The sequence below is a fragment of the Peromyscus leucopus genome, chromosome 8b (assembly GCF_004664715.2).
Source record: "Peromyscus leucopus breed LL Stock chromosome 8b, UCI_PerLeu_2.1, whole genome shotgun sequence".
NCBI lineage: Eukaryota > Metazoa > Chordata > Mammalia > Rodentia > Cricetidae > Peromyscus > Peromyscus leucopus.
This window is the reverse complement of record NC_051086.1, coordinates 52,930,616-52,950,632: the sequence shown is the minus strand read 5'-3', so window position 1 is coordinate 52,950,632 and position 20,017 is coordinate 52,930,616. Positions and strand designations below refer to the sequence as shown.

At 53.2% G+C, this 20,017-nt stretch overlaps 3 protein-coding genes across 3 annotated transcripts; all 3 read right to left on the bottom strand.

Moving 5' to 3' along the window:
- Positions 1–385: 385 nt before the first annotated feature.
- On the bottom strand, positions 386–4,584 carry Phf23 (PHD finger protein 23). Its single transcript, XM_028869504.2, is given in 6 exon segments — positions 386–1,146; positions 1,267–1,734; positions 1,737–2,097; positions 2,534–2,626; positions 2,754–2,785; positions 4,359–4,584. Coding segments are annotated over 6 exon segments (1,203 nt in total). The 5' UTR covers positions 4,393–4,584; the 3' UTR covers positions 386–931.
- An 886-nt stretch (positions 4,585–5,470) lies between these two features.
- LOC114693205 (GABA type A receptor-associated protein) lies at positions 5,471–8,783 on the bottom strand. The gene is made up of 4 exons (XM_028869503.2): positions 8,086–8,783; positions 7,476–7,554; positions 7,218–7,336; positions 5,471–5,965 (listed from the first exon to the last, which is right to left on the bottom strand). The coding sequence occupies exons 1-4, from the start codon at positions 8,173–8,175 to the stop codon at positions 5,900–5,902; spliced, it is 354 nt and encodes a 117-aa protein (XP_028725336.1). The 5' UTR covers positions 8,176–8,783; the 3' UTR covers positions 5,471–5,899.
- A 529-nt stretch (positions 8,784–9,312) lies between these two features.
- Positions 9,313–19,958, bottom strand: Ctdnep1 (CTD nuclear envelope phosphatase 1). Its single transcript, XM_028869502.2, has 9 exons — positions 19,867–19,958; positions 18,732–19,628; positions 16,048–16,114; positions 15,835–15,953; positions 15,573–15,644; positions 11,420–11,536; positions 11,214–11,325; positions 10,537–10,621; positions 9,313–9,944 (listed from the first exon to the last, which is right to left on the bottom strand). Exons 2-9 carry the CDS (start codon positions 18,831–18,833, stop codon positions 9,884–9,886), a joined length of 735 nt encoding a protein of 244 aa, XP_028725335.1. The 5' UTR covers positions 18,834–19,628; positions 19,867–19,958; the 3' UTR covers positions 9,313–9,883.
- Between the last annotated feature and the right edge of the window lie 59 nt (positions 19,959–20,017).

Here is a 20,017-nt window from a genome sequence, read left to right as displayed (position 1 = left end):
GCTCGGGCTCTTGGAATGCTAGCAAGCGGCTCCCGCTGCGCCTTACCCACCCAAGCCCAGAGCTCCACGCACCTCAGGTGCAACTATGGGGGGCGAGGGGGGCATTGTTAAAACAAGAATTGCAAACCAACTTAGGTCCCGAAGGTGGCTTCTGGTTTGAGAACGCTGGGAGGTCGTCCTTTCATGATTTGACTTTGGGTGAGGGTGATGGGGGGGAATTCAGACAGGGTCCCCCATAGTCCTAGCCCCTCAATTTTCTGTCGCCATCTCCCAAGTTATGGGATTACAGCCCTGGACCTTAAGAGTGGGTTTCAGCCCCAACTCAACTCCAGCAAGCCACCTGCCACGTTTCCCACAGACCCCTCCCCAGACAGGACACCGAGGGTTGTAAAACACAAGAGCCCACTCTGCTTTATTTACAACACTGGCTGGCTGTGCAGGCGGCCAGCCAGTTATTATTAAAAACGAGGCTAGTGGGAACTGACACCTTTTCGCTCTCCTCCCCCACTCCACCAGGTATGGTACTCCCTCCGCCTTTGAGCAAGCGCCAGGCTCAAACATGGGAGTTCAAAATGAAAAATACAACTGGTGTAGAAGAAAGTAAACGGGAGTGAGAGAGAAGGAAACATGAGGGAGCGCTGTATTTACACTACATTTTATAGACAACTATCCCATTACATCCCAGTTTGAGCCCTGGCCCTGAACGTGAAGGGGGGCAGGTCCACCGGACAGAGATTTGTCTATAGATCCAGCCTCCCCTGACCCAGCTGGAAGGGGTCCAATTCAAGTCCACGGAGCAGGAAGGACAGAGTAGAAGATACTCATTTCCAAACAAGTCTCCCTTGGGAAGGAAATCCGGCCTGGAAGAGGCTGAAGACTCTGAGTCTCAGTTCCCAAGTAACGTCAGAAGTTCCAGCCTCTAAGAGTGACGTCAGGGTTCTCCCGATTTGGGAAGACCCCCTAACCGCCGGGCCTCTGGCCGAAGTTCCTTGCATTTCTGGCAATAAAAGAAGTCAGGAACATTGGTCTTCTTAATCTTAGCACAGGAGAGGTGGATCCACGTCCCACATAGGCTGCACTCAATCATGGGCCGCCCAGCAAAGGGCTTTCTACAGTAACATGTGATCAGATCCCATGAGTCATCACCTGGAAAAACAAAGTCTGTTTAGTGTTCAACTTCAAAGCTTGCCTCCTGAGAACCCCCAAACCCACCCTCCCGGCTCCCCACCCCGGGCTCCCCACCCTGGGCAGCCCTGAGCCGCTCACCCGATTCCACCATGATGTCCTCATCCATGACCCGCATCTCGCCTTCACTGGAGCTGGCGTCCCCATCTTGGCTTGTCTCTGTGCTGCCCACCTCCTTGCCCTCACTGTCAGTAGGGGGTGCACCGTCGGGGTGCACAGAAACGGGGGGCCTGGGGGCTTCAGGGGGTGTTGGGAGCACAGGGACTTCACCCCCCACCACTGCTGTCATCTCTTCTTCATCCTCCTCCTCCTCCTCCTCTTCCTCCTCCTCTTCAGAGTCTGTATCACTGGGAGGTGCCCTAGGAGGGCCAGGAGGGGGGAGTCGATCCCCACGATCTGCCTTTTTCAACTTCCGCTTCTTGCTCTTCTTGATCCGAGACCGTTTTTCCCCATCCCCAGGAGCCGGCCGAGGCCTCCGAAGCACCCCAAAGCCGGCCCCGCCGCCTGGTCCCAACTTTCTGTTCTTTCGGTCCTTCTTTCGAGGCTGAGAAAGGTGCCCTGGGAAAGCGGTACTGAGGTGAGAGACGCGGGGGAGCGGGAGGAATGCGTCAGGGGCGTGGGAGACAGTGGAGAGGCCACTTTGGGCCCGTCCAGATCAAACAGAGAGTCCTTCAGCTTCATCTTCTCCAGCAGAGTGGCACTGTCAGGGGCCTGCAGACGAGAAAAAGTGGACCTTGGGGGTCCTGGCTGGGTAGGACCTGCTTGAGCTGCCCTTCTCTTTGATGACTTTGCTTTCTTAACAAAAGTCTGGATAGTTCGAAGGTCCGAGGGGGCTGAGTCCCAGCCATCACTGTCTGCTGCACTCTCCCCTCGCAATGGAGAGCTAGAGCCAGAAGCTGGCCAGTCGCTTTCCTTAAAAGGAGGAAGAGACTAGGATCAGCAGGAGTCTAGGGACAGACAGCTCAGCCCTGACACATGTCCAGCATAAAAACCAGGAACTAGACACGTCCCTACCCAGATCTGCCATGTCCTCACCCTGCCCTTTCCCCAGACATCCTGCCTGCTCCTTTAACATTTCTGTATCTCGTTTGTTAGCATACTTATCTCTCTACAATTCACCTGAAAACTTTCCACGAAAACTTTCCACTCAAGACCCCTTAAAAAAAAGGCCCGACCAACACTCCAAATCTGTGTGACTGCTGTTCAGGCCAGCTCCTGCCATATTCCATCCCTCCACACCAGCTTTCCCACCACAGCCCTAAAAGCTTCCAAATCTTACATATTATAGTAGGATCTGCCTATGAAGTAATTCACTCTGATTCAAGTCAGCTATGTTTCTGTCTCCTACCTCTTTGCTAGGAGGAATGTAACCCGCATAGGCCAAGACAAAACTGCAGAATTTGTTGAAATCCTCAATTGTTCTCCGCCGCTTCTCCGGTGGCTAAAAGGAAGGAAACGCGGGTCAAGTGGAAGCCAGGCACGGAATGTTCAAAGAGGCATTCCCAAGCACCCGGGCCCCCCCCCCGATGGTCAGGCCGCGGACTCGGCCAAGGCACGGGACGGCTCACCTGAGTCTCTGCCTTCAGAGTCGGAGGTGGATCTGCGAAATCAATAAAAGCTGAGTCAAGGCGCGCGGAAGGAAGAGTCCGGAAAACGCTGCCTCTGAACCCCGGAGGTCTCGCCCTCTGCCCCGCCGCCCCGAGGCGGCCCGGCCCTGCCAGCCAGCCAGCCCCCAGCTGGGCCGGAGCCGCCCCTGCTCCCCCTTCCGCCCCGAGGGGCGGAGCCCGGGCGCGGCGCCCGCCCCGGCCTCGCTATAGCGCTCCCCTCCCCCCCGACCCGAGGCCCAGCGCCCCGCCCCCTCCCCGCTCTCCAGTCAACTCGGCTCTCTCGGCGCCCCACCCCGCCATACCGCTCCCTCCCGGGGCGAGCCCCGGCCACCGCCCGCCCCCGTCCTTCACACGCGCCCGGAGCCCGGAGTTCCGCGCCGGCCGCGCTCCACTGCCCGGGGGCCCTCCACGCCGGCCGCCCTCCCAGCCCGCCCCGGGCTCCGGGATGACACGCTGACCTGCTCCCCGCCCTCCGGCCGCTTCTCCTCCAACACGAGGCCGGGCGCGCCCCTGTCCCCGACCCGAAACGCACACGGGCGGGCACACACTCCCAACATGACTTCGCGTCCGGGACGGGCGGCGAGCGGCAGCCCGGACCCAGCCCCACCTGCCCCCCCACGGCCGCCGCCGCCGCGCTCCCCACAATTTCGCTGTCCCTCCGCCCCCATCCGGGGCTTTGGCCCCTCCCCGTCTCGAGCTCTCCGGGCTCCCCGCCGGGCCCCCGGGCCCAGTTCCGAGCTTCCCCGGCCGCCCCCCTTCCCGCCCCCGTCCTCAGCGAGTCCCTAGGCTACGGACCCCTCCACTCCAGCCCCCGGTCCCCATCCAGACTCTCCACGGCAGCCCCCCGGCCGCCGCCGCCGCCGCTGCCCCCCAGTACGCTCCACAACTCGCAAGCTCCGGCCCTGGCCGGCCGGCCGACCGACCAACCCCCCCTCCCGCCGCGCAAGTTGCCGGTCTTAACCCCCCACACCTCGCCCCGCCGCCCCTACAAGTACCGGGCTAGCCTCGCTCCCCGGCTCTCCGGCCCCACAGCCGGCCCTCCGGATCGGGCTCTCCCGGAGACAATACCCCGACTCTCGGCGCTCCCCACAACTACCTGCCCACCCCTCTAACAATCACCAAGCCATCTCTGGCGGCAACTCCTAGGCGCTCCAGCGCCACCGTCACCAACTCCCCCACCGCGGCCAACTCCCGGGCCCCTCACTCAGTCCCCGTCGAGCTCTCCCAACTACTCTCCAGCCATCCGATCGCCCCAGCCCTCTCGGCCGCGGGGCGCCGGGCAGTCCGAGGCCTGTTCAGCCCCTAGCCCCCGAAGCTGGGTTGCCAGCGCCCAGCCCCGGACACCCCAGCACGGCCGTCCACACCGCGCCCGATGTCCAACTCTCCCGACCCCGGCTCCCACTCCTCTTTCTCCAAGGTATCTCAACTCGCCGCTCGCCCAGCGCCGGAGCCAGGCCCCCGACCCCTTTTCCCGCACTCCCCCGCTGGGTGCCGGGGCTCGACCTCCAACTTTGCCAATTAAATCCTCACCCGCTCCCTGCCCTCGGCGCCTACGGAGCGGCTTACCTTCGGGACTGGGCTCCGCCATGGCTTCCAGCATCGCCCCCTCCCCTCCACCCGGTCCGGCGACCCCCTCCTCTAAGCCGGGATTCCCGGTGCTGCCTTGGGCGCTCCGTGTTCCGACTGCCTCGCTTCGCCGAAGTGTCCGCCTTGGCGCGGTTGAGACTCCAGTCCGCTACCGCCACCTCCCTCTACCACTGCCTCCCGCACTCCCGGACCGGGCCCCCTCCCCCCGCACCGCCGGCCGCCTGCTCCCTCCTCCTCCTCCTCCTCCTCCTCTCTCCTCCCTCCCTTCTCCCCCTCCCCGCCGGCTCCGCCGCGCAGTGCACCAAGGGATTTGTAGTCTGTGCAGGGGCAGCGGAAAGGGGATTGCAAGATCCTCCGGAACTTCAGTTCCCAGTAAGCCACGGGTTGGCGCAGGCGCAATAAACAGCCTCCCCCACCCCACCAGGGGAGTGGTGGAGAGATCAGGAGCCAGAGGGGTAGAGCGGAAGAGTGCGCACTGAATCCCGGGAAGTGTAGGCTGGGCGGGACCAAGACAGTAGACGAAGAAGGGATTAGAACTCTCGGCCACCGTACCGCCTCGTTTTGTACCTTTTTATCCCTCGGGGAACCGCCCCACTTCCGGCCAGGAGGAGACATGGATGCTGGGAGATGAAGTTCTCCCACTGATAATGGCCCCCCCCTTCTCCCAGTATTTGCCCTCTCTCAAATTCCACTTTACAGGATCCCATACACTGGCACAAACTCTGCAAGTGACAGCCAGTTAAAGACAGTTCTTTTACCACCTCCCAAACATGAACTTCTCTTCTTTAATACAAAGTAACAAATTTGGATATGCTTACCTAAAAGTTGTACTTTCAAACTTTCTCCACAGCAACCCACAGTAAAAACTACCACCCCTTTGTTTCCATCGAAACCCAATATATACACATATAAAATCAAAGTTTCATGAGATAATGGTTACATTATTCCGCTCATTTAAAAAATACCTTTTTCCAAAGAGGGAAACAGCAACATCACCAAAGTGTTCGTTTCTCTGACCTATGCCCGTTCCCTCCTTCCCACCACAGACCTTCACGACACTTGAGACAGACAGGTGGAATGACACAGGGCAATTCAATTCAGCTCGGTGGTTTCTTCTTTATTGGTGTGCCTCCTACCTCCCCCCGACAATGTCAATCCCTTCCATCTACCCCCCCAAAAAGAGGTAGTGAAAGGAAGGGATTGTTGGGGTTCTGAGCCTGCTGGGCAGTTAGAAAGGGAATAGAAACCAAAACAATCAACGGATGTGACAGAGATTGACAATCAAAGTCTAAAGCAGAGTGGGCATGGAGGGCAGACAAAGGGGGAGAAAGGAGGTGTACTGAGACTGTGTCCACCATTCCCCCTCTTGCTGAGAGGGACTGGAGAAACAGTCTCAAACATGTAAGTGCAGGTCCTGAAGAAGGGAGATGGTGTTTTCGCCTGAAGGAGGAAGTGGATGTCAAGGAAGGAGCGCCACCTCTCTCTGCAGAATGGAACCCCCCACCTCAGGGACAGCAGCTTCACAGACCGTAGACGCTTTCATCACTGTAGGCAATGTATAGAAAGAAGTCTTCTTCGTGGTGTTCCTAGAATGAAACCAAAAAGGGTTTAATGGCAACTTGGATTTATTTACCTGAACTATTTACCACCAACACATTCCTCAAGACGCATTCTTTTAAGCATGGCCTGGTGATTCCAGCTCCTGGAAAGGACTGAAAGTTAGAGGCCACCAAGGCAGCTTAAGAACCTGATTCAAAATACACCTGAAGACATAGATCATCTTATTTTCTCTCTCTCCTTTAAGAAAGGCTGACCTGAAACTTACTATGTAGCCAAGGTGATTTCCAACTCAAGATACTCCTGCCTCAGCCACTAGTGTTTGTTTGCTTGTTTTCATTTATTTTATTTTTGGTGTGTGTTTGGGTTCCCTGGGGTTTTTGCTTTTGAGATAGGGTGTCACTATGTAACTCCTGCTGGCCTCAAACTCCCTATGTAGACCACACTGGTCTCAAACTTACAGAGATCTGCCTACCTCTACTTCCAGAGTGCTAAGACTGAAGGTGTGTTCGGTGGTTTTATGTTGTTTGTTTTGAGACAGGATCTCGATATGGATCTCTGACTGACCAAGACAGCTTCTGAGACCCACCAGCCTCTGCTCCCTGAGTGAGAGTTTTAAAACTGTGTGCAGAAGCAACTATGATTGGATTGAGACAGCCTTCTGCCTCCTGACTTAAAGGATTAAAAGTGTGCACCACTATACATCTGTTGTTCAAGGTGGGAACTTCAACCAGATGTGGCAAAACACGCCTGAAATTCCAGCACTCTGGAGGCAGAGGCAGGCAAATATCTGAGTTCAGGGCCAGCCTAGTCTACAGAGTGAGCTTCAGGGCAGCCAGGGCTACACAGAGGAACCTTGTCTCAAATTGTTCTGGCATCTTGGATGAGGGCAAGAGACTTGGGTAGTAGAATCCCAATCAAAACAGCTACTCCGAGCTGGGCGGTGGGTGGTGGCACACACTTTTGATCCCAGTGCTTGGGAGGCAGAGGCAGGCTGTGAGTTCAAGGCCAGTCTGGTCTAAAGAACGAAGTTCCAGGACAGCCAGGGCTAGACAGAGAAACTCTGTCTCGAAAATAACAATAACAACAACAATAAAAAAAAACCCAGCACTCCCAACTAGTGCTCTTTTCTCTCCTCCCACTGCTGTTAAAATCCCAACCACCCAGGGCCACCGTGACATTTGAAAGCCAGTAAGACAGCTAGTACAGGGACCGCTGACCTTCGCTTCAAGCTGGCCGGGACTCCTCTCCAGCACTCCCGGTACCCCCAAGGCACTATACCTGGTACAGCTGACCCATCGTGGCACTGGTGGGTGGGATGACGTTGTTGACAAAGAAAAACAAGGCATCCTCAGCACGGAGATGAATTCGCTTCCGGATCAAGAAGTAGAATTGACCAACTGCCAAAAAACAGGAGATGCAGGAAAGTCACGGAGGTCATCAGGGCTTACAGAAAACAGCTGCCAGGTGAAGCCTCCTCCCACAGACATGGCATTCCCACCCACAGAAGGAAACCTGCATCGGGCGGCTCGTTCCCACCTGTAAGATCAGAAGGCACCAGGTATTTCTTTTTGTCCAAATCTCCTATCCGAGCTTTGGGGGCTTTTTCCACTATCACCTGATGAAAAGAAGATAAGAATGAGAAGAGCCAACAATACAGCCACATGGATGAAGAAGTCAAGGTATTCCCTGTCCTGAACCCCCTGCAGCCAAATTCCCCTTTATTTATATACGTGGTGCACGCAGCATTGAGTCCAGAGATCCGGCCTCACTGGCTTACCTAAATAATTAAGTATTGATCACAGAACGGCACATCACAATAACTATTTTCATCAGAGAATCAGGATGACTAGTTTGGGTCAAACTCTACCTTAAATCTAAGGAGCTGAGAGGATGGCCATGGAAGTCCTGGTTGTCAAGCTCCCCAAGGCCTCCATTCTGACAAACGCCAAGGTCTCTCCCTCTCTCTCCTGTCCAGCTCTCAGTCCCAGCTCTACTTCGAGCTTCTCATCCCCGGTACCGGAGACAACAGTTTCAGATTCCTAGCCCCACGACAGCCTGGAGGCTGGCCTCCGCTTTCCCAGACTCAAGCCTAGCTTGTGGCGACAGCGTCAGCACCCTGAGCCTCGGCCCTGGATACAGTCCTTACCGGAACCCGGTCTGGGTATTTCTTTCGGATTTTCTCGCCCTCAGAGCGGCGCTTCTCGAACGGATGCTCCTCTTTGTACACGAACTTCATTCTCCCGAGAACCGGGCTGGACCGAGCTGGGCTGAGGAAACCCAGGGGGGGGGCCGGGACAGGGGGCGGCGGCGGAGGTGGCGGCGGCTTCGATGAACAGACTCAGCGGAGCGATCCACCAATTTGCGCCACTTCCCTATTCACCAACCCCGCCCCCGGCCGTCCGGGGCGGCCCCGCCTGCTTAAGTACGCCACTAGCTCAGCTTGCTCACGCCGTTGGCGTAGCGCCACCCGCGGCCCGGCCCTCTCACGCCTTCAGCGTAACCGCTTTGGAATCAATTTGTGGGTTACGCAGATGACATCGCAGCGAAGGTTACAGTCGTTTCAAAGCAACTGAAAATCCTTTCTCGGGTAGCCTCGCAGCACGAAGTTGAGGACGATATGGGGAAGCAAGTGGCCTTCCTGAGATTTGGGTCTCCAGTTCTTTTCGCAAATTACGTAGGGGAAAGCAAACAATTACAAGTCAAGGTATTCACGAAACGGGTTGCTACGCTGAAGGCGGCCGTTGACACCAAAACAAAATAGTACCCAAGATGTGGATACGGACCCCACAACCAAAGGGCAGGAAGGAAAGAGGTTTGCAGACACGTACAGACGCCCAGGGATCGGGGTGGAGTGGCCCAATAGGAACTACAAAGTCCAAAAGATAGGGACTACGCCAATGCGGAGGAACACATTTTGAGATGGTGCATATAATCATGTGATCTCAGAAAAGGCGGAGCATCACGTGGCGGGTACCAGAAAGTAGGTCCGGCTCTGGAGAGGCGGCGTCAGGGAGGCGGGAGTGTTCCGCCCCAAGCTTACCGCAGGAGTGCCAATAGCCCGTAGGCAGCGCCCTCTTAGCCTGTCCACGTCACCCTCCCAGACCAAGCCCTGCCTTTCTCCAGCTGTCTTTGCTCTTTGGAGGATCCAGGCTTCTCATCTTCGGCCTTCCATATTCTACTCCGAAGTTGCTCTTCCACTGTTCCTCAGAGACCCCATCCTATCCCTGGGGCTTTTCCTGCCAAACTACATGATCTCGATCCTGAATCCCACTTCCCCACATCTCAAACAGCATGTTCCCCCGATTCAGGGGCAGGGCGGATGTGAACAAGTTCCCTCTGCTTTCAAAAACATCAGAGAAGGACCTATGGCAACTTTGGTTTCAAAGTTATAATGCATGGTTTAAAAGAGGAAGGAAGAAAAGAGAAAGTTGATTACAGGTATCAGGGAGTTTGGGGGAAGAAAAAATGAGGAAAAGTAAGGGAAGGACAAGTTTGAGGAAGATCCGGTGGCCCAAAATCCCAGGCTCCCACCCACAGCCCAGCCCTTGGAGCAGGAGTGAAGAATTAGATCGGTTTTGTACAAGAGTTTTTAAAAAATCAAATCACAACAAAGTTGACTTGGCTTCTGTTGAGCCTCTGGGATGACCACGTCTGTCACTCAGGCTACTCCTGCCTTCTCCACCAGACAGTTCAGCTCTCCAAGGCCTCCCCTGTCCAGGCCGGCATTTCCATGGAGTGTGAACTCGAAGAGTGAGGCTGCTTCAGTCTGGCCCATGTGTCCATCCAGACTCCATTAGTGGAGTGCAGGGCTCCGAGGGCAGAGAGGGGTGGGAGGGCAGACCCTGCCCAGGCAGTCCTCACATTGGACAGGGCAACAGACAGCATCCCAAGAGTTCTCCCTCCCTTTCCCCCCCACCCCGACTCAGGTGGAGGGGGGGCAGCCGTCACCAGAGCCTGTGTTGGTGAAGGTTTCGGCTCAGCACAGAACGGACATCAGCAGTGAACCTGGAAGACAGGAACTTGCATTGGTGGAGTACCTTAACAGTTGGTATCTTCACAGTGGAGCCTCCCTGGAGTTAGGGGGACTCAAAACCACTCTCCAACAGTGAGACAGGCTCAATCGGAGGAGAGAAGCCAAATGACGACAAACAGCGAGCTCTGGAGGTAGTTAAAAAGACCTGGCCTGAAGTCCTGAAGGACTTTTTTTTTCTAATTATTTTGAGTCTCCCCCCAGCTCTTTTGTTTGGTCACTCAAGTGTTGCTAGATATGGTGGTACGCCTGTAACCCCAGCTAGCACCCGGGAGGCTAAGCCAGGAAACTAAGTTCCAGGCCAGCACAGGCTACAGAGAAAGAATCTGTCTCAAAAAAAACTTTTAAAAAGAAGAAAAAATGCCAGGCAGTGGTGGTCAACGCCTTTAATCCCAGCACTCGGGAGACAGAGTCAGGTGGATCTCTGTGAGTTCAAGGCCAGCCTGGTCTACAAAGTGAGTTCCAGGACAGGACCAAAACTACACAGAGAAACCCTGTCCCGAGGGGGGAAGAAAAAAAAAACAAGAAAAAAAAGATCAGGAAGTACCTACAGGTGACTTCCCTTACCTGAGGGCATCCAGCATTGGGAGGAGGTTGAGAAGCGCTGTGTCACTGGGGTCACTGAACCAGGATTTGATAGGGATGGCATTGTCTAGGGTGGGTAAAATCACAGTTGAGAAGAGGTGAAGAATTCAAGAAAGCCTGTGAATTTATCCCTAATATTATTACTTAAAAACCCATATACCTCACCCACCAAAAGTCACCAACCAAGTAAAACACTTACTTCTCTCTGAATGTCAAACTGAATTATGAATAGACTTCACAACAGTATGAGGCTAGAGTTCTGGTCAGACTGCCACTGTGCTTCACTTGAAGTGAATTTGACAGGGAAGTCCATTTATAAAACAGACATAGTGTGGGTACCTCATTTGATGAGAAACAACTTACATTCAGACTTGTAGTACAGTAGCGATCCAACTCTAGGACTAGGACCCAGGTCTCCTGCCTCCTAGCTCCTTGCATTCCACCCCCCAAGGAGTCAAGGAGTCAGGGGTAGAGCTAAACAGCATAGTGCTTGCCTAGGATTTAGCGGGAGGCCCGGCTCCATCCCCAGAACCACTAAAACAAAGTCAGCTCAGGCCAGTCTGGTTCTATAAGGAGACCCTGTCTCAGAAATGAAAACAAAACTAAAAGTCCTCAGAACCACTTCCTGGTCCTGCCAGACTCACCACCTCTGCCCGTACCTGGGTGGCTCCTATAAGCCCCGGGAGAGTTATCCAGGATCACAATGCTGGAGAGGTCACTGTGGACCACAGAGAGGTCTTTGATGTAGCTGCCCAACTCCAAAGTGCAGTGCTGAAAAGCAAAGGGCAATGGAGCACACCCCCCATCCCCATGCCCACCTCCTGCCCAGGACCCAGGCCTCTCCAACCTGCCTCTGGCTCCTTACCTGTCTATAGTACCTCCTCTTAAGAATGCTTCTGCTATTGTCCAGTTTATCTGCCACAGCAGAGCCATAGATTTCCATGCTTGCCGTAAACACCACGAGCTCATACCACTGGCTTACCTGAAGTAGAGTGGAGAGAAATGGAGATGTCATACAAAGTAATCATTCATTTAGACATAATGGTTCTTTTTAAGACTAGTCCTTTTGACCTTCAAGTAACATCAAATGTCTGTGAAAATGCAAAATATTTGGACCCTCTGCCAATCTTCAAACTCAGTCTGAGGCAGCCACCACCCCCAAGATTCAAAGATATAAACCCTGAAGTGCAGGATGCCTGTGAAAGAAGAGAGTTCTCTCACTGTAACAAAAGACCCCCACCCCCCCCCCCCCCCCGCTACTCAAAGTCATCCCCTCGCCTCCCTGTAGATCTCCTTCACAGAACTGCCCTTGCCCACGGTCCTAGTTTGCTACTCTGCTACTCTAATTAAACCCTGACCAAAACCAACCTGGGGAAGAAAGGATTTATTTCATCTAATAACTCCGAGATCACACTCCATCACTGAGGAAGGTCAAGGCGGGAACTGAAGCAGAGACCACAGAGGAACACTGCTTACAGGCTTGTTTTCAATGGCTTACTCAGTGTGGTTTTTTGTTTGTTTGGTTGGCTGGTTGGTTTTTTTTCAAGACAGAGTTTCTCTGTGTAGCTTTGGAGCCTATTCTGAAACTTGCTCTGTAGACCAGGCTGGCCTCGAACTCACAGAGATCCCCCTGCCTCTGTCTCCCGAGTGCTGGGATTAAAGGCGAGCGCCACCACTGCCCGGCTCAGTGTGTTTTACCCAACTTGGCACAACCTGCCCTGGGGCAGCACTGCCCTCAGTGGACTGACAACTACCAAGCTGCCCACTTCTCCAACCACAAAGACAGCATCTTAGGTTCTTAGCCTTGCAGATGTGAGACAACTCATTACTATCTTAACGTAAACTGAATTAATAAATTCTTTTAATACATATTCATCCTATCAGTTCTGTTCCTCTAGAGAACCCTATTACAAATTTGCAGCAGAAAATAGGATCCTGCTGTGACAGAGCTGACCATGTTGATCTGGGGGAGGACTGTGGAAGCATTTGAAACTTCTGAGCTGGGAAAAAAGCCACTGAATGCTTACTGCCTAATGGGCTGTTCTGGGCGGAGCTTAGAAGATAATGCTGAGGGGCTGGAGAGATGGCTCAGTGGTTAAGAGCACTTGACTGATCTTCCAGGGGTCCAGAGTTCAATTCCCAGCAACCACATAGTGACTCACAACCATTTGTAAAGGGATCAGATTCCTTCTTCTGGTATATACATAAAATACGTAAATAAACAAATCTTAAAGAAAAAAAAAAAAAAAAAAGACAACGCCAAGAACTATGCAAAGGATGGAAGCCTGGCCTGTAAAGTTTCAGAGGGAAACACTACCCAGCCATTTATGTACTATTCTGCTATTCTGGATTAAGAATCACAATCTGTGGACACAGCACCCACATCAGACAGTTCACAACTAACTGCCTACTCCAGTTCTAGGTGCTCCAACACCAGGCCTCCATGGACACCAGGCATTCATGTGGTATACAGACATACATACAGGCACACACATATATACATTAAAAAAAAAATAAAACAACTCTTTTTAAAAGAAGAATCTATGGGCTGGGCAGTGGTGGCACACACCTTTGATCCCAGCACTCAGGAGGCAGAGGCAGGCGGATCTCTGTGAGGCCAGCCTGGTCTACGAGTGAATTCCAGGACAGGCTTCAAAACTACACAGAGAAGCTATGAACCAAAGCCAGGCATGGTGGCACACACCCATCTTTAATCCCAGCACTGAGGAGGCAGAGACAGAGAGTCAGTGGCAGGTGGACCTCTGTGAGTTTGAGCCCAGCCTGGTCTATAGAATGAGTTCCAGGACAGAGAACACAGAAAGAGCCTGGCTCACACAACAGCAGTCTGTGGAAGAGAAACCTGTGCTTCAATGGAACAATGGATGCTGGTTAGCTAGGGATGGAGAATCAACTGTGATGAAGAAGAGACCAGCATCACTGAGGTGAAATCTCAAGTATGTCCTCAGGGTTGGTACACAGAAATTATGGTCTAGAAGTTATAAGTCATGGTCTAATTAAGGCTACATCTAAAACTGGCAGCCAAACTTGGTATATATTTCAAAGTCCCACACCATACTACTGGTTTGGGTGGCATGAAGGCTACAGAATTAAAGGGATCATGGAGAGAAGTTGAGGCTTGGCACTGTGAAAGGCCAGGAGAGGCTATTGGTGAAGGTACAGCCTTAGTCACTGGAAACTCCAGGACTGAAAGGTCATGAATGAGGCTAAGGCTTGGTACCATGGGAGTCAGTTCCTGAAAAGAGGCTAGGAGGCAACTGGTCACAGTGCAACCTCAGCTGCCACAGAGACCCTGGCATATTGTAGATGCCAGGACCGTGGGATGACCACGGAAGGCAGTGGCAGATGTGCAGCAGAGCTGGCCTGTGCCTAGGAGACCAGCCGTGTGTGCTACCAATGGCAGAACTGAAGAAGTGAAGCTGCCCAAGTTCCCTGGAGCCCTGGAGACCAAAGTGAGTCCCAAATGTCAAGACACTGAGCTGAAGACTTGATTTACACCACTAGATGTTGGTTTTGCTATGATTTGATTGCAACTGCCTTGGTTCTTCCCTCATTAGTAATAAGAAAGTAACTTGTGCCAGGCAATGGTGGCACATGCCTTTAATCTGAGCAGGGCGGGGTGGAGGTGTTGGTTAGAGGCAGGCACATCTCTGTGAGTTAGAAGCCAGCCTGCTCTACAGAGAGAGTCTAGGATAGCCTGTCTGGACAGCGGAGTGGGGGCGGGGGGTTAGTAACTTGTTTTCGATTTTACAGGAAGCCACAGTTAACATAGTTAACAGACTGAATATTTTAAAGAGACTTTGAACTATTTTTTTTTTTCAGAGAGCCAAATGGATGGAACAGCAATTTGTATCAAATTATGGCAATTTACATCCATAGGTGTAAATATAGCAGCCCTCAGAGAATTTTTTTTTTCTTTTCTCTCTCTTTTTTTTTTTTTTTTTTTTTCCTGAGACAGGGTTTCTCTGTGTAACAGCTCTAGCTGTCCTGGAACTTGCTTTGTAGACCAGGCTGGCCTGGAAACTCACAGAGATCCACCAGCCTCTGCCTCCTGAGTTCTGGGATTATGGGTATCCTCCACCACCATCTGGCTGAGACTTTGAACTTTTAAGTGGTTGAATTTTTTAAAGACTAGGGACTTTTAAAGTTATATTTTATATTATGAAATAAGTATGAGACTCAGGGGAATAAAGTTATGGTTTTTAAATTTTATTTATTTGCATATAAGTATCTGTCCCTGCATATGGTTATAGCTTCTGATTTTTTTCTATTTTTTCAAATTATGTTGATGTGGGTACGTGTACACATCAGGTCCTCTGAAGGAGCAACAAATACTATCCACTGCTGTCCATCTCTCCTGGCCAGGACCACGCTTTCTAAAGTGACACGTTGTTTGGTCAAGTGACAAGGGGTGGACTATGACGTTTGGTTTAATGTCAACTTGCCAGGTTCTAACCGTTAGAACCACCAACGAGGGTGCTCAATTAAAGAACTTTCCTGACTGCTTTAAGTGATACAGGCAGACCCACCTTGAGAGTTGGTAGAACCTTCTGGTAGCAGCCCAGGTAAGAAAGCATGACAGGAGAAGATCATTTGCCTCTTGCTCGTCTGACCCTCCCTCCTGCCACTGTGCTGATTTACCTTGCTGCTACGCTGCTTCCTCCACTAGTGTTACAACCTGTAAGCATCTGTCATCGACTAAGGACCAGCAGCTCTTCAGGAACCTGCCAAGTTTCCAGCACCAGATTGGAACTGTTGAGATAGCAGCCTCAAGAACTGAGCATCTACCAGGTTCTTAGCCTCTCGGATATGAGACAGCTCACTACTATTTTATTGTCAGATGAATAATATATATCTAGATTTACATTCTGTTGGTTCTGTTCCTCTAGAGAACCCTGACCACTATGCAACTTCTCACCCTTTCCTCCAGTTCCCCTAAGGACTCAGAACCCAGACCCATTCCCTCCCCAGGGAGCTCCCATTAGCTCACGCACACTCACCACTTCTAAGAAGAAATCCACATGGGGTCTCTTATGTACAAAAAACCGGACAGGATGTTTATCTATGACCACCTGCAGAGGAACAGGGAAAGATGAGCAGGTCCTCAGCACCACCACAGACCTGGCCCCCATGCCACTACCTGCTTTTCTCCTTCTGGCTGATCCTGTGCCAGGTCTTACCAAGCCCTGACCTTAAAACTGGGAAGGAGAGTTTATGTCTGGACACAGCAGGAGGTGTAAGTATTTCCCCATCTCCACACACCTTGAGGATGAAATCAGGAGGTGTTCCAGGCCTCACTGTAGGCCTCAGGACCCCGTCATGGTGAGAGTGAATGAGTGTTTCATCCAGATCCAGCACCAGGATCTTCTTTTTCACCTGGGCTGAACCACAATGGGAAGGAATTACACCAATGACCTGGAGCCCAAAGCTGGAGCCTACTTCACCTTCAGGTAGTCTCCCATCCAGCATACTCACCTAGTCGATTCCGGGACAAAGGAGATAAGGGGAGGATATCATATCGAACAGTTTGATACTGAATTACCTAAGAATAACAAGGGAAACAATTAGAACACCTTATAAGGAAATCTTTCCCGACAATATTAATAGCAAATACTAAACATTTACCATATAAGATTCAGGACCTAGGGCTGGAGAGGTGGCTCAGAGGTTAAGAGCACTGACTGCTCTTCCAGAGGTCCTGAGTTCAATTCCCAGCACCCACATGGTGGCTCACAACCGTCTATAATGAGATCTGGTGCCCTCTTCTGGCCTGCAGACACACATGCAGGCAGAACACTGTATACATAATAAATAAATCTTTTTTAAAAAAAAAGATTCAGGACCTAATGTATAATCCTAATAGTGATAAAGGTGAAGTTCAATGGTAGAGCACTTGTCTAACATGCAAGAGACTCTAGGCTCAATGCCCAGCACCATAAAACAAAATTCAAGTAATACTGTAATTGTCCTTGTTTAACAACAAACGGTAACAAAGACTAAAGATCTTCATGCCTAGAGCTGCACAGCAGTCTTATCTCCCTAATTAAAATGGAAACTCCATGAGAACATGGATTTCCTCTCAGTCATGCCTATTTTTTCAGTGCCTCAAAAACTGCAGCAAGGATAATTAGTTAATAGCAGACTGTGTCCTCTTAACACGGTATCCTGCCACACGGAACAAAGAAACACGCAGGTTCCCCACCATCACCTCTCACTGGGAACCAAGAACCCCAGACTTGTGGGCAGAGACTAGGAATCAGGAAAGGAAGTCCTTGGATCACTGAGGGCAACAGCAGATGAGGGAATCCAGGGGTTGTCAGGTCAGCTAAGTTCCTCTGGCTAGGGGCCATGAGGACTATTTTAACCAGCCACCTGTCCACTTGTGTTTCTACTAGCCCAGTCACAAGTGGTAGTGAATCTCTGCAGAGCCCCTTTACCCTGCTACCCAGGCAATGGAGAGGCAGTCTCCTGCTTGCCAACCTGACAGGCTAGAGAGAAGGCCAAAGCGGAGTAAGGACTGGGAGAGAAAGAGGACAGGGGACAAGGACATCACTCAAGCTTCCAGCTCTGCTTCTCCAAGGCTTCTCTAGAAGCTGCTTCCTAACCCCAGGCTTCTATGTCGAGTCTGGCAAGTCCCTCTGTTCTTTTCTTCTACCATACAAATGCTCTCCAGTCCGTTCCTAGGCCCTAAGCCACACATTCCCACTTGAAAACCAAAAGGCCCTCTCTTCTTTAATCCCAGGGCATCTGCCCTTCTTTTCTCCCTGAGCCTGTGATGAGGGCTGAACCAGCTCGGGTGTCCTGACTGCTATCTCGGGTTGCACAAGCCGGGCATGTGGGGAATGCTCCAAGGACCTGCCAGAACGGGCGGGCATGGGGGAGAAAGCAGACTGGAAGGAGGGCGGGACAAAAGGCTGGGGGTCACTGATGTACAGAGGAGAGCAATTTAGAAAGTAACTCATCCTCCAATACATGGACTGGAGCACTACTCCCTACACTCAAAACAAGAAAGAAAGAAATGAGCTGTTAGAAGAGGGAGGATTCTCAGGACAAGGTCAGAAAGAAAGGATAAGCAGCAGAAATCAACACATAATATCACAGGAGTTAGGCCCATACTCTGTCAGCCTTGCACACCCCCAATCTTTCATGAATCCCACTGCTCTTACACTAGGTGTGCTTACAACCACCACCACCACCCAGAATAATCCTCACCTAAACCAGGAAGTGGAAGAAATCAGTCAAGTCTACTACAAGCACCAAAGTCTTTCTGAGAATTCTCTTTGAACTAGGCTGCCAAAGATTACAGCCAGTTCACTCATTTTCCCCCAGAACCTGACTTGAGGAGATTTGCTCAAAGGGGTGATGAAAACCTAAGGGCACGTGGATCAAGTGATGTTAGCTGAAATAAATTTTACCTTGGAGAAAAGCTTGAGGGAGAGAACCCAGAGATGCTTGGGCTCATCCAAACAGTCTCCACACTCCAGGTATCCCTTCATAATTGCTAGAGTCTCCTGGAGAAACATGCCCACCTTCCGATGCAAGCCCTCCAGCTAACAGCTAGATCTTCTAACGAGACACCCAACTTAATGTGCTGCCTCTTACAACTAAAAATGCCCATTATAAAAGCATCTTTTTCAGTCCTAGGGTCTCAACAGACCCATTTACACACGCCAAAGGTTTCCAGAGCCTTTTTGGAGGAGTTCCTTCACAACCAAGGCTTCCCCCCCCCAGGCTCCCATCCCTGCTACATATGCCCTCCTACACACAGTAACCACTGACAAAGGAGCCTGGCTCTTTCCACAGCAGGGTCTTTCCAGAGCCCACATCAACAGTTCTGGCTACCAACAAACAGGTGTTCCCCGCCTCTTGCTTTCTTTAGCAACAACTCCAGCTTTCTTAAGGAGAGCACCATTCTAGCCCCCAAGAGCTGCCAAACAAATCCTATCCCACCTAGGCAGATTAAAAAAGAAACCAAAAGCACTACAGACCTTGGTTCTTTTATAAGGGTCTAAACCCTGCTTAAAGGTGCCCTACTTCTCCAGCGGGTAAAGCTCTGACCAAGACTCCGTTCCTAGGCCCCAGAGGCCCAACACTACCCAAAATTTCATGAGCCCCGCGGACAGAGATCCCCACCACTGCCAGCACCCACACAAACTCACCGTGCGGATCTGCCTCCGCAAAAGGTAAATAAAGAAGCTCCAGAGCTTGGCGGCGAAGGCCACGAACGTGCGCAGCCCCAGCAGACACTGCGTCCGCATCATCCCGATGACCCCGGCACCGCCGGCCCCGGGGCCCCCGCGGCCCAGCTCCGCCAGCCCCCCGGGGGCAGCCCCCCGCCGCCGGGAGGGGGAACGGGGGCCCCGAGCGGCAGGAGAGGCTGCAGAGATGGGCACGGAGTGGGTGGCTCAGAAAGCCACCCCCAGCGAAGGGGAAGCCCCGCGGAACCGGGAGCTGGGGGCCTGGCGTGGGCAGCCCGCAGGGGCCCACATGAGCGGGAAGTGGCAGCGACGGCTTCGCGTGGGCTGCAGGCCGAAGCAGGTCGGGCTAGGACGGGGTCCTCCGAGACCAGGAGGGAAGGGGATGGAGAATTGGGGGAGGGGGCGGTGGGGGAGGGGGCTCGGGAGGAGGGAGGGAGGGAGGAGGGAGGGGAAGGGGGGGGGGAAGCGAAGGGTGGCCCTCTGCGCAGGCGCGCTGGGGGTCGGCCCCGGGAAGGGGCGGGCGGGCGGGGGCAGCGGCGCGCGCCGGGCCACGACGACTCTTGGGGACTCTTGGGGCCTCGGGGCGCAGGAGCGGGGAGGGAGGGGGAGGGGGAGCCAGCCGGAGGGCGCGGCGCGCTGGGCCGGGGTGGCCTCCCCCTCCCCGAGGCCAGGGTCTCCTAGCCGCTAAGGAGCGGGGCCGCAGCTGCTGCCGCTGGGCTTCCCACTCTGACAGGCGCCATTTTACCGCCCAGAGGGCCCCCTCCTCCTCCTCTCTTCCCTCCTCCTCTTCCCCTCTGACAGTACTTCCGGCAGTGACGCGTATTCACTTCCCCGGGACGGATGGCCCCTCCGCTGGTTCTAATGAAGGAGGGGAAGAGTGAGGGAAGGAAAGCTCAGCGAGTCCAGACCCGGGGAGTGCCGCGCTGCGCACGCGCGCGGGGTTACGGCTGGGCGGGGCCCGGGGCCGGGCTCCACGGGGGTGGGCGGGGCCGGTGACGTCACGGGCCCCCGGGTTCGGGCCGTCTTGGGGGGGAGTGGGGGCTCGCGCGACCCCTCTCCCCGGGGCCCTGACAACTGTCCCAACGGCCCTCCTCACCCCGGCCGCGGTGCAAGCGCTGACTGGGGATGTCGTCTCCACGACTGTGTGCAGAGACTCGGCAGCGGCGACCCCTCCGAGTGAGCCCCGCGGAGAACACGGAGCATAAAAAGAAAAAAAGAGAAAAGACCCTCGTTCCAGGCTTTGCGGG